The sequence below is a fragment of the Conger conger genome, chromosome 6 (assembly GCF_963514075.1).
Source record: "Conger conger chromosome 6, fConCon1.1, whole genome shotgun sequence".
Taxonomy (NCBI): Eukaryota; Metazoa; Chordata; class Actinopteri; order Anguilliformes; family Congridae; genus Conger; species Conger conger.
Window position 1 is genome coordinate 7,064,621 of NC_083765.1, and position 14,211 is coordinate 7,078,831.

The following is a 14,211-nucleotide window of genomic DNA, read 5'->3' on the forward strand; positions in this document are numbered from 1 at the left end:
GCAGTTAAAAAAATATATATTTTTATTATTTTATTTTTTTATTAGTCTAGCAATATGGACACATGGTGTTTTGACCCAGATTTATTTAGTGTTGACTATTGAGTCAACTTATGTCACAAGAAAACGGACATGAAACTTTCAAAGGGCTGTACTACTGTATTTGTACTCGGACCACTTAATACGAACGTAAATAACCACAAATTAAAGCTGATAGTCTGCACTCTTATTGAGTCCAGCCTGTACTGATAGTCTCATATTCATTGTTTTACCTCAGATTGAATGTGCCTGAGTACAGAGCTTAGCAAAAAATGGGCAGCCATCTCTCCCTGATGTATGAACTGCCACAATGCCATCAAGTGGAGAAATAAAGAACTCAGTTTATGTGGATAACATCAAATGAGTCCATCTCTCTCTCTCACCCTCTGTCACACCGTTCTCTCATATTAGTGTTCATGAGTGCACGTGTGTATGTGTGTGTGCTTTTGTGCATGTGTGCGTGTGTGTGTGTGTGTGTGTGCGTGTGTGTGCGTGTGTGTGTGCGTTTGTGTGTGTGTGTGTGTGTCAACATTTATTATGTGTTCTCCCAGAGGGGTTTCTGGTTCAGTCAAAGATACTATGTCATCCAAGGTCAAGACCATGGAGTGTTTATAAGAAACCATGGCGCTCTCTATATTAGGGCTTTAAATGGAGATGGAATCTGTGTCCTTGCTGAAGTGGCTTCCCCATGCACTGACTGGGCTGACACAAATAAATCTAATCAAATTCCATCTATTTACTCTTCATTTCCTCAGGGAAGAAAATAATGTAATGGTAACAATGTTGAGGACATAAGGACATGTGGATTGACGGGAAAATAATAAAATATTTGTCACTAGCAACAACCATATCGTAATTGTAATTAAACCATTCGACTTTAAATGTGGGACGTAAATTGCGTACGAGCGTGAATATTCAACCTTTGGCGCCTGGCAGAATCATGCAGCCACCGGTTGTCATGGTGTCCGACCATGCTGTGCCCCGGACCTCTGTCGCGCGCTGTGATAAGCTCGCAGGTGGCACTGTCGCTGTTCCGCTCGCGGCGCTGCTACTGTTGAAGATGCGTGGAACGGTGCCCGTCGCCTTCCACTTCAAAGACACAATGAACTGTCAACTGCTGGAGCTCCGCGGGGTAGGAAACGTCCTACACTGAGAGAAATTGTCTACGCCCATGTAAGTTTCTAGTTATTCTACTACACTCCTCTCACGTCTATTTATGTAGAGCAGAAATCCTTCGGCGGTAATAAACTAGACTTGTTGGCAACAATTTATGAAGACTATGCAAGCGCTGTGGATGGTCACGCTCGCATCGATTACAGCCTTGGTGCAGACGCGCGCGCGCACACACAATTAACTTCTGGGAAGGTTTTATACTGTTTGAGTGAAGAAACGGTTTGGAACAAATTGTGCATCTGTTATGTATTCCCGACAATTATCTGCGTGGGACGCCTGGTGAATCTCCGCTCTGCATGAGGAATAGAGGAGGGAGGCTGTAGAGTAAAGCCGATTGCATTATGCTTGTACAGCAGTGTTCAAACAGCATTAGGTTCTGGTGAATATGCTAGACTTGGCCAACGATGTCGGGGAATCAAAAACAGAAACGAATTATAATAATAATAATAATAAGGAGAAGAAGAAGAAGAAGAATAACAACAACAACAATAATAATAATAATAATAATAATAATAATAATAATAATAATAATTAAACAATATAAGTCTGACATAAATAACCAAGGAATAATTTATCAGTGCATGTCTGTCTTTGTCGCGCTCCTAAATAGCTTCAACAACGTAGAGTAGGCTACTCACAGTCCTTCCGTCCTGAAGTACTGTGAATGAAGCAAACAGAACATTCTCAAACTTTGTATTAGAATGGCGGTGGAAACTGACTGGGTCCAAGTCCCCAGACTCTGGAATATTTGTAATGTACTACTGTATGCCTAGTACTACCCCACTTGGACTTGTTATAAAATATGAATAATTTCATTTGGAAAAGACTATGCTAATATGTTCCTGTAAACATATATATATATATATATATATATATATATATATATATATATATATAGTATGTTTTTTGATATGTTGAATGTGTTTGAAACCAAGGATTTCCCAGAAGTATGTATTTTTAAGAGTTCTGTACATGTTATATTTTGTTTCTTCTATATCATATATCACTGTGTTCACTTTGACTTGCAGTTTGTTCAGCAAAATACATGTTGTGTTGTGGAAAACCATATAGTTTGTAAATCACTTGCTCATGAGTGTTCAACAACTGTCTTTCTTTGCACGTATACCACAGCTTAAAGTGTTCCAGTACCAAAGTGCTCTAAAATTAGAGAAGGAATATTTTCTCCTCAAACCAGTGGCAGTTTAAAACCTTTTTTTTTTTTCCATATACTGTTGTAAAGCCATATGTCAAAGTCAATTAGCCTAGTGCCTGGTTAAGGTAATTTGCAGATGTTAATCCTGGAATAAGAGCATTAGACCCAAACAATCTGTGCAGCAGAGCTCTACAGGAAAGCACATGGACACGGAGGCCTTTTCACTCGCCCGTTTCTGTGATCGAAAAGGCGCTCTTATGGATTATCGATTTTCAAGAATGCATATTTACGGAACTAATGTCACTGGAGCACGACCTGTGAGTTAAGCAGGGTGTCCTGTCGTCGACACAGCGCAGTGATTCATGGTTCTAATTTGCTGAGGTCTGCCGTGTGCTTTGTTTCCTCGTCTGCACAGCAGTCCTAAGCCTGGGCTCCTGCTCCGAGAAGTAATCTGTTGAAATGCCATTTGTTCCCAGAAGATCCGTGTTTAAAATGCTTTCCGCTGCTTTCCCTACGACAACTGTCCTTTGTGACGGGGTCCACCGTCCTTTAGCTCGCATTGACACCGCTGACCAACGCAGCACAACCGCCAAGTGATGGTCATGGGTGGATCGTATAAAGCTATGATGAATGGCAGATAATGTATGCGGAAATTTAGAATGCTTTGTCTATTCTGAGTTTTTTGTGTTTTACATATCAAGGCTTAATGCTTAAAAACAATGACCTCAGTCTCATGAATCCCAATTCAGCTTTTCACACAAAGCCATATTCAGTATTTGAGTACATTGCCTTTGCAGTGCATAGCATGTGGCCTACTATATTAAACTTAATCATATTCCTCAAGAATCGGTTTAACGTAATAATTACAACAGTTGTATAATATTGCCATTCACGTTTGTATATTGTATATACAATATACAATATTCAGCTTTTTCCACGTTCCTTCATTTTTCTTTTAGCTCTTAATGTGATTTCAGTGCATGCTCATATGACTTGTTGACAGTGATGTTTTCTTCATATTCTCAAGGTCTGAGGAGATGGACCTCTACAGCCTCAGATGAGCTCACAGCAAAAGGAAAAAAAATTAATAATGGAGAAAACAAGTAAGTTTCTGCTGAATCTCAAGCAATGCAAGGCTTTGTTACCTGGCTTTTCCCCCTTTTCTCTTCAGCTCCTCGAGTTTCCCGGAAAGACACAGCATTAATTTGGTCACCTGAGGTGAAATCAAAGCAGGATACGATATTTCAGTTTTCATTATAAATGCTTAGTTTTGCACGTTGCTGTGTTACGAGAAATATAAATCAATAATCAGCATGCTGGTAATATTCAGCCGGGGTACTGCATAAGGTATTTGTCATTACAGACGCCTTATCATGATTAAGTGTTGGCTTTCAGAAAAGTGTTCAAAGCATTCATCTTCACTGTCCTGTTTCACCTGGTGTATTCTGTTGATCGGGTGGGGGAAATTTGACGTCGCTGAATCAATATCGGAATAACATAGCTTGTAAATGCATAGTTTTCCAGGCCAGTCGCTGAGGGGAAGGCGGGTAGTGGTTGCTATTGGCAGCAGGAAATTTGCACTTAAGACTCAGGATCACTGCATTTCCTGAAAATGCTGATGGAAGGAATACATTTGAACAACAAAGCAAAGCTTCTGCGGAGCGGCATACATTAATGGATTATATACAGTCTCTGCCCGAAGAAGAAGACAGTCTAGAGGGAGAAAAGTTGGAAATAATTGACTTCCTGGGTTTACACACGCCTCACAGACACTGTATACCGCCGCTAAGCCAATCGTAATGACAGCACTGAGTTGATTGTGGCAAACTGAGAAGTATCGGGCTGCGTGGGTTTCACGCCTGGGCTAGAGGCTTCCTAAGCCACCTTTAGGTGAACCAAGATGGCCGCCAGTGGAAGTGCTACGACCGTTGCAATATTACGCAAATCACTTTTGAGAGGCGGGTCTTAGGTGTGCAGGCAAATGGCTTTGACCATTCCCAATCCAATAAAACCGGTTAAAACCCAGCAGGAAAGGATTCCCAGATGAAAGCCATACGGGGCTGGTTTAGGCTGGATTTAGAAGCGGCTTTGCGCCGACCGTGTTTGCAAGCATATGTTCATGTGTGATCCGCATGCTCTCACATGTGTTAATATTCACAACAAAACAAAATAAGAACATAAGAGAAACAACACTACTTTTATTGGTTCATTCACTATTTTCCCCTTGCCCACTTTCCCTGACCGTAGCAGATACCCAGCATGCCTTGCAGGCGGTGGAGCGCCTTCAGGCGAAGCTGCGGGGAAAGGGGGAGGTTCCCACGGTGGAGAAGCTCCGGGCACTGAAGACGGTCCTCCAGAGTCCGCTCTTCCACCGAATCCTCAGCATGCAGACGCCCGGCCGTGTCCCCCCGGCCTCGGTGAGCAGAGGGGAGGGGGTTCTGGACCGAGTCTTTCGCCCCCCGAAGAGTAGGAGTTCTTCTGAGTCAGTGTTCTCGAGCGCCATGGCTTTCAATTACCAGTAGTGGGTGTTACATCAGAAATAGAATGTTCAGTCTGGAGCGTTCAAATCGTATGGAGTGTCTGTGATATTATTACACCTTAACAGGGCATTCCGTAAACAAAAATGACTGTTGCACAGATACAAAACAGACACCTCCGCCACCCCTTTTTTTGTAACGAGGCAGGGTATATAACTAGAGTAAACTCGAGCAATGGGAAGGTCATTGCATTACATTAATGTCATTTGGCAGACGCTCTTATCCCATTGTACAAATTCAAATTCATTGTTTTCTTCAGAAAGTGATTTTTTACATTACATTACATTAATGGCATTTGGCAGACGCCATCATTATCCAGAGTGACAAACAGTTGATTAGACTAAGCAGGAGACAATCCTCCCCTGGAGCAATGCAGGGTTAAGGGCCTTGCTCAAGGGCCCAACGGCTGTGCGGATCTTATTGTGGCTACACCGGGGATTGAACCACCGACCTTGCGTGTCCCAGTCATGTACCTTAACCACTACACCCAGGTCAGATACTCATGGGCTGATTGGTCTCCTGGCAACGGTTAGTACCAGCAGGCTGTTGACTATTGTAGACTATGGAGTGCATCAGATCCATATATTTATAGTTTTAGTTTAGATTTTGTTTTAAGAGACAGCACTGCACTGACTGTAGCTTGGCAGTAAATTGTAAATTATTTAATTGGCTACGTCCTGAACAGCAATATAAATCACTGGGATTATTTAACGATTTCTTTTGTCTACATGCATTATATTTATTCATTAAAAATGGGGCTTCAGTAAAACTTGACAGCTGCATTTAGCTGGGGTATTTTACCAGAAGCACAAACTAATGAACGACACAGCCATTCATAGTATCCTGACGCACATGCATGCACACACGCACACATGCACAGACACACACGTGCACGCACACAAACCCATCACAAACGCTTCAATGCTTTCTTATGGCGTCTTTAGACAAAGATTACAAGTATATGGCTGGAGCCAATTTACTGGTTTTGGCTACTATATAGGGCCCGTAGCGTAGTGGTTAAGGGACATGACTGGGACACGCAAGGTCGGTGGTTCGATCCCCGGTGTAGCCACAATAAGATCCGCACAGCCGTTGGGGCCCTTGAGCAAGGCCCTTAAACCCTGCATTGCTCCAGGGGAGGATTGTCTCCTGCTTAATCTAAAATCAACTGTACGTCGCTCTGGATAAGAGCGTCTGCCAAATGCCATTAATGTATTGTAATGTAATGTAATGTACTGTAATATGCGTACTGTATGTACGGGCGTCTTGCTGTATGCAGTGACAGTGTTGCCGGGAGTCGAGCGGTGACAGGTGAGATAGCGTTGATGGATTGCAACATGGCGGCAGGCGGCAGCAGCAGTGCCTCAGCACTCAGAGGTGACACGGAAGCGCTCATGTTCTCAGGCTTCCCCGCGTGTATGATCATGGGAGATGCGTAGCTACATCGCCGCGACACCTGGCTCGTACGGTCCCCGTCAATAAGACACAGAATTGGAGTATACGGCTGTCGTGGAGGCCTGGTGGCGGCCTGTAGCGTGGTGGTTAAGGTACATGACTGGGGACACGCAAGGTCGGTGGTTCTAATCCCGGTGTAGCCGCAATAAGATCCGCACAGCCGTTGGGGCCCTTGAGCAAGGCCCTTAACCCTGCATTGCTCCAGGGGAGGATTGTCTCCTGCTTAGTCTAATCAACTGTATCTGGATGAGAGCGTCTGCCAAATGGCAATAATGTAATGTAATGTGGAATCCTTTCAATTCGTAGCATACAAGCAGGGCGGCTGTCAGGGGAGGCCAACCGGGTATATTGTCATGGGCCGGGGGGGGGTCTGCTGTGAACCTTAAAATATTATTGTCCTGGACATGGGAGTAATTTAATAATATTATGTATTATAGCATTCCAGTGCATACTTTACGTATATTAAGCAACCATGCTAAACGCATTAACACTATTCATGGTGTTCCTAGTCAAACAGAGGGGACAGAGGTCGATGTCATTACCATGACTGAGCTGTTGTCTCAGTAAAGACACCCAGCATTACTCAACTGCTTTTAACATGAGTTGTTCATATATGTGTTCTCGTGGGATTGTGAAAAAGTGAAAATACACGTGCTAGCCATATTGTCGATCGTATGATTATGTTTATGTCTTTGTCAGTGTGGTGAATGTGTTCTCATGTCGCATTTCTCAGTGCAGTACCACAGAATGTCACAGTTTTTCTGTTTGGATGAATTTGTTCTTGATCTTTCTCCCCCGCCACTTCCGGAACACAGAAATAAAAATGTTTGAAGTAAACTGTCTGTGGGGGTTGCCTGATGGAGGCAGAACAAAGAGGACAAAGAAAGAAATGTTTTGAATTCCAGCCGTCGCTGAGTAAGACGGAGCTGAAGGCACTTTAAAAACCGCTTGCTGACTAATTTAAGCCAGAGCTATCAAGAACAAAGGTGCAGTTTGGGGTTTTGTTTCTTTCCGAGAGAGAGAGAGAGAGAGCGGAGGACTATGCAAGTCTGGTTTTCCGAACTCCGTCTGGGAGTTACTATAGCAACGGCCCGTTCTGCGGTGACTGGGGGGGGGCGGGGGGAGGGGGGGCAGAGACAATTCTGTAAATGTGCGAGAACCAAAGTGGAATGTTAATCTGCTTACCCGGTTTGCCCAACAAAGCCCACGTGAGACGCAGTCTCAAGCAGAGGGATCGCTCTGCCACTGCCCTCGCTTCCCAAAGAGGCAGGCGACCGCACGCCTTCTTCACCCCCTTAAGGTCACATACATGTGATTACAATGTTCTTGAAGGCTATTGCACTCGCGGTTTCCGCCTGGCTCCGCCTTCTACACAATTTGAAAAAATGCACTCTGGGGTGGGTAGAGAAGGTGTGTCCATCTGATTTGCATAAAGTATTCTCTCACCAATCAGGTACTTGCAGCATTCTGTTTGGTATTAATCTTAACAGCTGGCTTTCCAACTTTGAAAACGAGCCGTTAAATTGAACGGACAAATGTCTGTTCATCAACAATTTTCCGACTGGATATCTATATAGGATGACATCACCGTACCTTGAGAAGTGCCCTACAGATTGCATTTTTCAGACTTAATATGCAGCAGAATGCACTTTTTTTAAGCAAAAACATGTATTTTTTAAGCCAAAAAATATATTTTTTGAAATGTTGAAATATTGGCATGGATCAAAATGTTTCTCTAAAAAGTAGGCATACAACAACCTAAATCTCGGGTGTATTTACCCTTTAACGGAACCTGCTGATGTAACAGTCACTACTGGTACTTCTAGAACACTGACTTACAATTTAAAGAAGAAAAAAACATTCCAAAAATCCTAGTCTACAATGGCTTAACCATTACTAATACCTACTGAAAAGCCGGCACAGTCACATATCCAGGGGTGGCAGTGTAGTACAGTGGCTAGGCAAATGGACTTGTGACTCAGACGTGGGGGGCTGCCATTGTACCTGACCGAATTTCCCCAGTAAAACATCCGGCTGTATCAATGGACCGTATGTAAACATGTCCTCTGTCTCAGCTGCGCTGGATGAGAGTTGTGTGTTAGAAATGCTGAAGAGGTTGTATGTGTGTTTATCCAGGGGAGGATAGAGTGTGTGTCATCATATCTGAGCATTGGCCTGTCCCAGACTGTCCCGTGTGTGAGCTGTGTGTTTGAGATGCTGAAGAGGTTGTGTGTGTGTTTATCCAGGGGAAGATGGAACGTGTGTCATCGTATCTGAACAGTGGACTGTCCCAGACTGTCCTGTGTGTGAGCTGTGTGTTTGAGATGCTGAAGAGGTTGTGTGTGTGGCCTGTTCCAGACTGTCCTGTGTGTGAGCTGTGTGTTTGAGATGCTGAAGAGGTTGTGTGTGTGGCCTGTTCCAGACTGTCCTGTGTGTGAGCTGTGTGTTTGAGATGCTGAAGAGGTTGTGTGTGTGGCCTGTTCCAGACTGTCCTGTGTGTGAGCTGTGTGTTATAAATGCTGCAGAGGTTGTGTGTGTGAGCCGGGCTGTGTGTTATAAATGCTGCAGAGGTTGTGTGTGTGAGCCGGGCTGTGTGTTATAAATGCTGCAGAGGTTGTGTGTGCGAGCCGGGCTGTGTGTTATTAATGCTGCAGAGGTTGTGTGTGAGCCAGGCTCTGTGTTATTAATGCTGCAGACGTTGTGTGTGAGCTAGGCTGTGTGTTATTAATGCTGCAGAGGTTGTGTGTGTGAGCCGGGCTGTGTGTTATAAATGCTGCAGAGGTTGTGTGTGTGAGCCGGGCTGCGTGTTATTAATGCTGCAGAGGTTGTGTGTGTGTTCACACAGGGGAAGACGGGGCGCGCGTCATCGTGTCCGCGCGGCGGCCTGTCGCAGACGGCCTCCTGCAGCCTGCCGTGTCTGGCGCACAGTGACTCATACGAATGGGCTCTGCGTATCCCAGCGTATCCCAGCGTCCCCGCGGCGCCCGTCTCCCGCGGCGACCTGTCAGCCGCCCGCCTCCAGCTCGTCCTTCAGGCCACGGCTCAGGTGCGACAGGCCCAGCGGAGAGCACACGTTCGCCCCCCGCCAAACCCGCCGCCCGTCTGTTTGACTGCTCGCTTGCTTGCTTACTCTGCTTGTTTCTCTTCCAGAGTTGCTCGATGCAGCAGTTGCCACTTAGAGTAATTGATTCGCCGAGAATGAAAACATATTTTGCGTCAATGCTTTTTTTTTTTTTCAGTGCATAAAATTAGGAAGGATGGTCTCTGGAAGCGGATGTGGTGGGTGGTGGGGAGAAACAATGACCTCTGCTCTCTGCCGTGAAGGTACGGGAATAGCGTGTTTCAGTCGATATCGGCCTGTTCCTTGTGCAGGGGCGCTACGTGACCCAAATCGAGCTCCCGAGGCCCGTCGCTGGCGAGCTGGGCCTCGGTCTGGGGGCCGTGGAGAGTGAGAGCACCGAGGAAGGGGGCATATTTGTTCAGGAGATCCTGCCAGGCGGGGCCGTGCATCGGTAAGCAGTCCCTTTCTGAGCATTTCCATGGAAGTGCAATCATGCATCTGCTTTTTGCCATGTGGCCCTGTTATGAAATCAGTGTACATTATTCAAGGAAGTTGTGTATGGGGAGTGTGGTCTTGCTGATGTGTGTGTGTGTGTGTTTGTGTCCGTGTGTCCATGTGTCCGTGTGTGTGTTTTGTGTTTTTTGTGTTTTATGTGTTTCCCGTTTTTCAGTGTCACCTGTTTTTGGGCCGAGCAAAACCGGACAGCTTCATTGTCTTTCCATTTATGATAACATAATGCGCGAACATAATGATGAGGTAGATCATTAGATTATATGAATATTTATCCGAGTGGTCGCTATTATTTTGAGTAAAATTTAATACTGAATTAAAATATACAAATATCTCAATTTTTATTGTTTCTTATCTAAATTCTCATCACTTCTGTACCTTCAACAAAAACATGTAGATTATTTTACTGTTATATTTTGCAAACCAAATCATATCAGAATGTCACATTGATCAAAATCCACATCCTTATTACAAAATGTTTGACTACATTACTCGTATAAGAACATCTTGGTATTAGCATATAGATGAATTTCAAACAGCTGCACATTAAAGCAGTTGGCCAAGGCCAGTATGCTTTCAAAACACGTCACAGCATTTGGGAACGTCCCAGAGCCCCATCGCAGAGTGTCACTGTGACACCGTAGGGCTGACCCGAGAGAGGTTCCTTTAGATATAATTACACTGCTGTTGAATATTGACCCTTCCTTACAGATGAATGATCAGACACAAACCACAAGGCCAGCCGGCTTTACGGTTTCAAAGAAAATCAGGATCCACAGATGGATTCAGTCAGACCCATTACAATACATATTTGGTATTTGGCATTTAGACAAATGGCTAATATACTGTATATTTTTAATGCGATTCTGTTACTATTGTTTACAACGATTAAAGCCCAATATCACAGAAGAAGGAAAGCAATGTTATTTACCCTTTACAACCCGCCAGCTTTGTGTTTTAAAGCTGTGAAATGATAGACAGTACCTGAGATGTAATGGAACTCCTGGACATGCTAAACATGTCATTACATGTCATTTGGCTGACATTTTTATCCAAAGCGACTTTCAGTTCATTTGACTAAGCAGGAGACCATCCTCCCCTGGAGCGATGCAGGGTTAAGGGCCTTGCTCAAGGGCCCAACTGCTGTGCAGATCTTATTATGGGGATTGAACCACCGACCTTGTGGGTCCCAGTCATGTACCTTAACCACTACGCCACAGGCCACCCTGTGTTTATAAACAATAGATATGAATACATATGAACCTGATCTTCATACTAGAAATGTAGGAACATGTGAACGTAAGAAATATGCAGGCTTATCATCGGAGAAAAAAAAAAAACCTTATTACAAAAAAAGCAGTAGATGAAGTGTTTAAAGGAATCCACAGAAAACGAAATGATATAACAAATGCGAAGGCAGCCCTGCATTGGCTGTACTATCCCTGCCTGAGTGATATATGTTCCTCCGTGTGGCCGGTTCGCAGCGAGGGGAACCTGAAGGAGGGCGATCGGATCTTAGCCATCGACGGGCAGCCGCTGGACCAGGCCTGCTCTCTGCAGCGGGCGGAGGACATGCTAGAGAACGCGCCGGAAAGGGTCCAGCTCATTGTAGCCCGGGGCCCCATCCAGGAGCTGGACAGCCCCGAGATGTCCGTCACGCGGTCCTCAGCCAATGCCCTGCTGCCGTGTCACAGCACGGTAAGGCCCCTTGGCCACTCTCATAGTCAAGTCAAGTCGAGTCTAGTCGAGTTCATTTGTATGGCACATTTTCATACACAAGGCTACTCAAAGCACTTTACATAAAACACGGAAAGACATTCCATAAATGTGTTATTAAAGTAAATTAGAATTTAAAAAACAATTTTAATAAGTTAAAGGAAAAACAATGAGTAAAACAGTCTGCAAAGATTTAAGTATACTGTATACAGCACACAACATGAATGTTTTTAGCTTAGTTTTTAAAGTGGTTAGAGTTTAGGCATTTCTAATATCTGCTGGGAGTTCCAGCTGTGGGTGGAGTAGTAACAGAAGGCTGCCTCTCCATGTTTTGTTTGAACTCTTGGAGTAGTTAATACGCCTACCAAGCTCATCCTTCACATTTCCTCTGCTTTATCTTCATTTGTGTTTATCAATTCCAATCATGTTTCTCAAATTATAAATTATATTATGATATATTATATATTATTTTATTATTATTATTATATATACATTATTATGTGTCATTACATTAATTTAGCAGATGCTATTATCCAGAGTGAATTCCAATGAAATAATAGAATATTTCCATACAATTAAGTGTATGTATGACGTCACTAAATGCTAATGCAAACTAACCATGATAACCAAGAACTGAACTACTAATCCCGACATAACAACATCATGATATTCAATGTTTACATTTGGGAAGCTGACATACTGCTTTCGTAGCAGTGTTTGCCGGTGAAAAAACAAAAAGTGATATGCTTTAAATTAATCTTTAGTAGTAGCAGCCATTACAGGCAGCCATTACAGCGCTGTCATCACAGGAGGAATAACACAGGCTCCGAGAGTGTCCAATGAAACACGGAGTAGTAATATCCATGTCAAAAATGTCAAAACGTGAAATTGAATCACGCTCACAGCATTGCAGCAGTACACAGTAGTTACCGTGTATCGTGTAGTTACAGTTAACATGACACCGCTGGCGCTATTTCCTTACTTTCGAAAGGTCCCTGGTGGTGAAACCTCTCCTCCTAATTATATAAGTCACAGATAAGTACCTCTCCGCTGTTCTTATCGTTGACTGTGGGCCCCGTCCTTCTGCAGAACGACAGAGAGGTGGAGGTCATCGAGCTCCAGAACAGCGGGGCTGGCCTGGGGTTTGGCATCGTGGGGAAGAAGCCTGAGGGGGTTGTGGTGAAGACCATCCTGCCCGGAGGGACAGCTGATAAGGTACAGTGTGTGGAGAACACCCTCCTGTGGCTCACCTAACCTTACCTTAAATGGCCTACCCATGATTCCACAAATCCAAAATATGAATATGGTTTTAAACCCGGGTGTTGCCAGGGAACTGGATTTTGCAAAATGAAAACTGTCGTTGTACTTTTCAATCAATCAAGAGGGGAAAAAGGAATAGCCTCAAGTGATTAAGTTTTTTCCTTTTTTGATAAAGTGCGTTGGCAGTCTGTACTTTTAATCTCTTACATGGTTATGCGGGAGCAATAAAGGATATGTGACCTACATTAAGAAGAGGGTCCCTGGTTTCTTTATTCCTCGGTTGATTCATTTGGTTGAACTGTAGCCCTTGCAGTGTGTGTCGTCTCCCACTGAGTATTTCCTTCTTCAGATCCCCCGTTCGCCACCTCTCTGCCTCTCCGCAGGGTCTCTGAGCGGTCTGATTTGATTTGATAACAATACATTGAGGTACAGCTGCTGTGCTGAGCACCTCCAGGTCCTGCGGGTTTATTAAACCGGCACTATATGAACACTCAGAACTGGAGGAGAAATCCAAACCTGCTCCTCTCCGGTAGACGATATTTGGTTATCACTCATAGCTCCAAACATGTCATTCTTAGGAACGAAACAAAGTTCCTATATTTTCAAGTGACAGGAAAGAATTTGGTTTTGGTCTGGAGGGCTGATTGATTATTGTTGTTGAATTCTGAGATATACAGTACTGTGCAAAAGTCTTAGGCACCTGTATAACATTCTGTACAGATAAGATTCTTTCAAAAATAATTCAATGAAAGGTAATAAACATACTATACCTAAATAAACGTACTATACATTTTACATGACATTTTAGTAATTTGGCAGAATAGTTAAAAACTGAATCAATTCAATATTTTTTGTGACCAACCTTCGGCGTTAAAACTGCATCACTTCTCTGATCTCAGACAGATTTTATGTAAACAGCAGTCAGTTGCTTACAGTAATATGTTACTTTTTTTAAATTAAATACAAAAATGTCTCTGTAAAATTAAATATTTTGGAAAATGAATATTTGGAAATCTGAAATGTGTTCTTTTATACTAATACACACAAAAGAATAAACGTATATATAATAAAGTCTAGTGTGCCTAAGACTTCTGCACGGTGCTGTACACGGTATGTTAGAGTTGGATGACACCATTGATCATAGGGTACAGAAGCACGTAGAGTGGAGGGGGTGGGGAGGGGGGGTGGCTGTTCTCAGACTGACGATGGTGCCTTGGTGACCCCCCCAGGACGGAAGACTGCGCAGGGGGGACCGTCTCCTGCAGATCGGGGACACGGACGTGTCTGGGCTGAGCAGTGAGGAGGTGGCC

At 43.9% G+C, this 14,211-nt stretch overlaps 1 protein-coding gene across 1 annotated transcript in view; it reads left to right on the plus strand.

The window, feature by feature from the left end:
• The first annotated feature begins 994 nt into the window (after window positions 1-994).
• The window catches only part of LOC133130535 (multiple PDZ domain protein-like), a 64,499-nt gene continuing 51,282 nt past the window's right edge, over window positions 995-14,211 (plus strand). The window contains exons 1-7 of the mRNA XM_061245189.1: window positions 995-1,168; window positions 4,633-4,779; window positions 9,248-9,400; window positions 9,727-9,866; window positions 11,410-11,623; window positions 12,731-12,856; window positions 14,131-14,211. The exon at window positions 14,131-14,211 is cut by the window's right edge and continues 108 nt beyond it. Coding sequence (XP_061101173.1) covers window positions 995-1,168; window positions 4,633-4,779; window positions 9,248-9,400; window positions 9,727-9,866; window positions 11,410-11,623; window positions 12,731-12,856; window positions 14,131-14,211 — 1,035 coding nt within the window. The remainder of the gene's footprint in view (window positions 1,169-4,632; window positions 4,780-9,247; window positions 9,401-9,726; window positions 9,867-11,409; window positions 11,624-12,730; window positions 12,857-14,130) is intronic.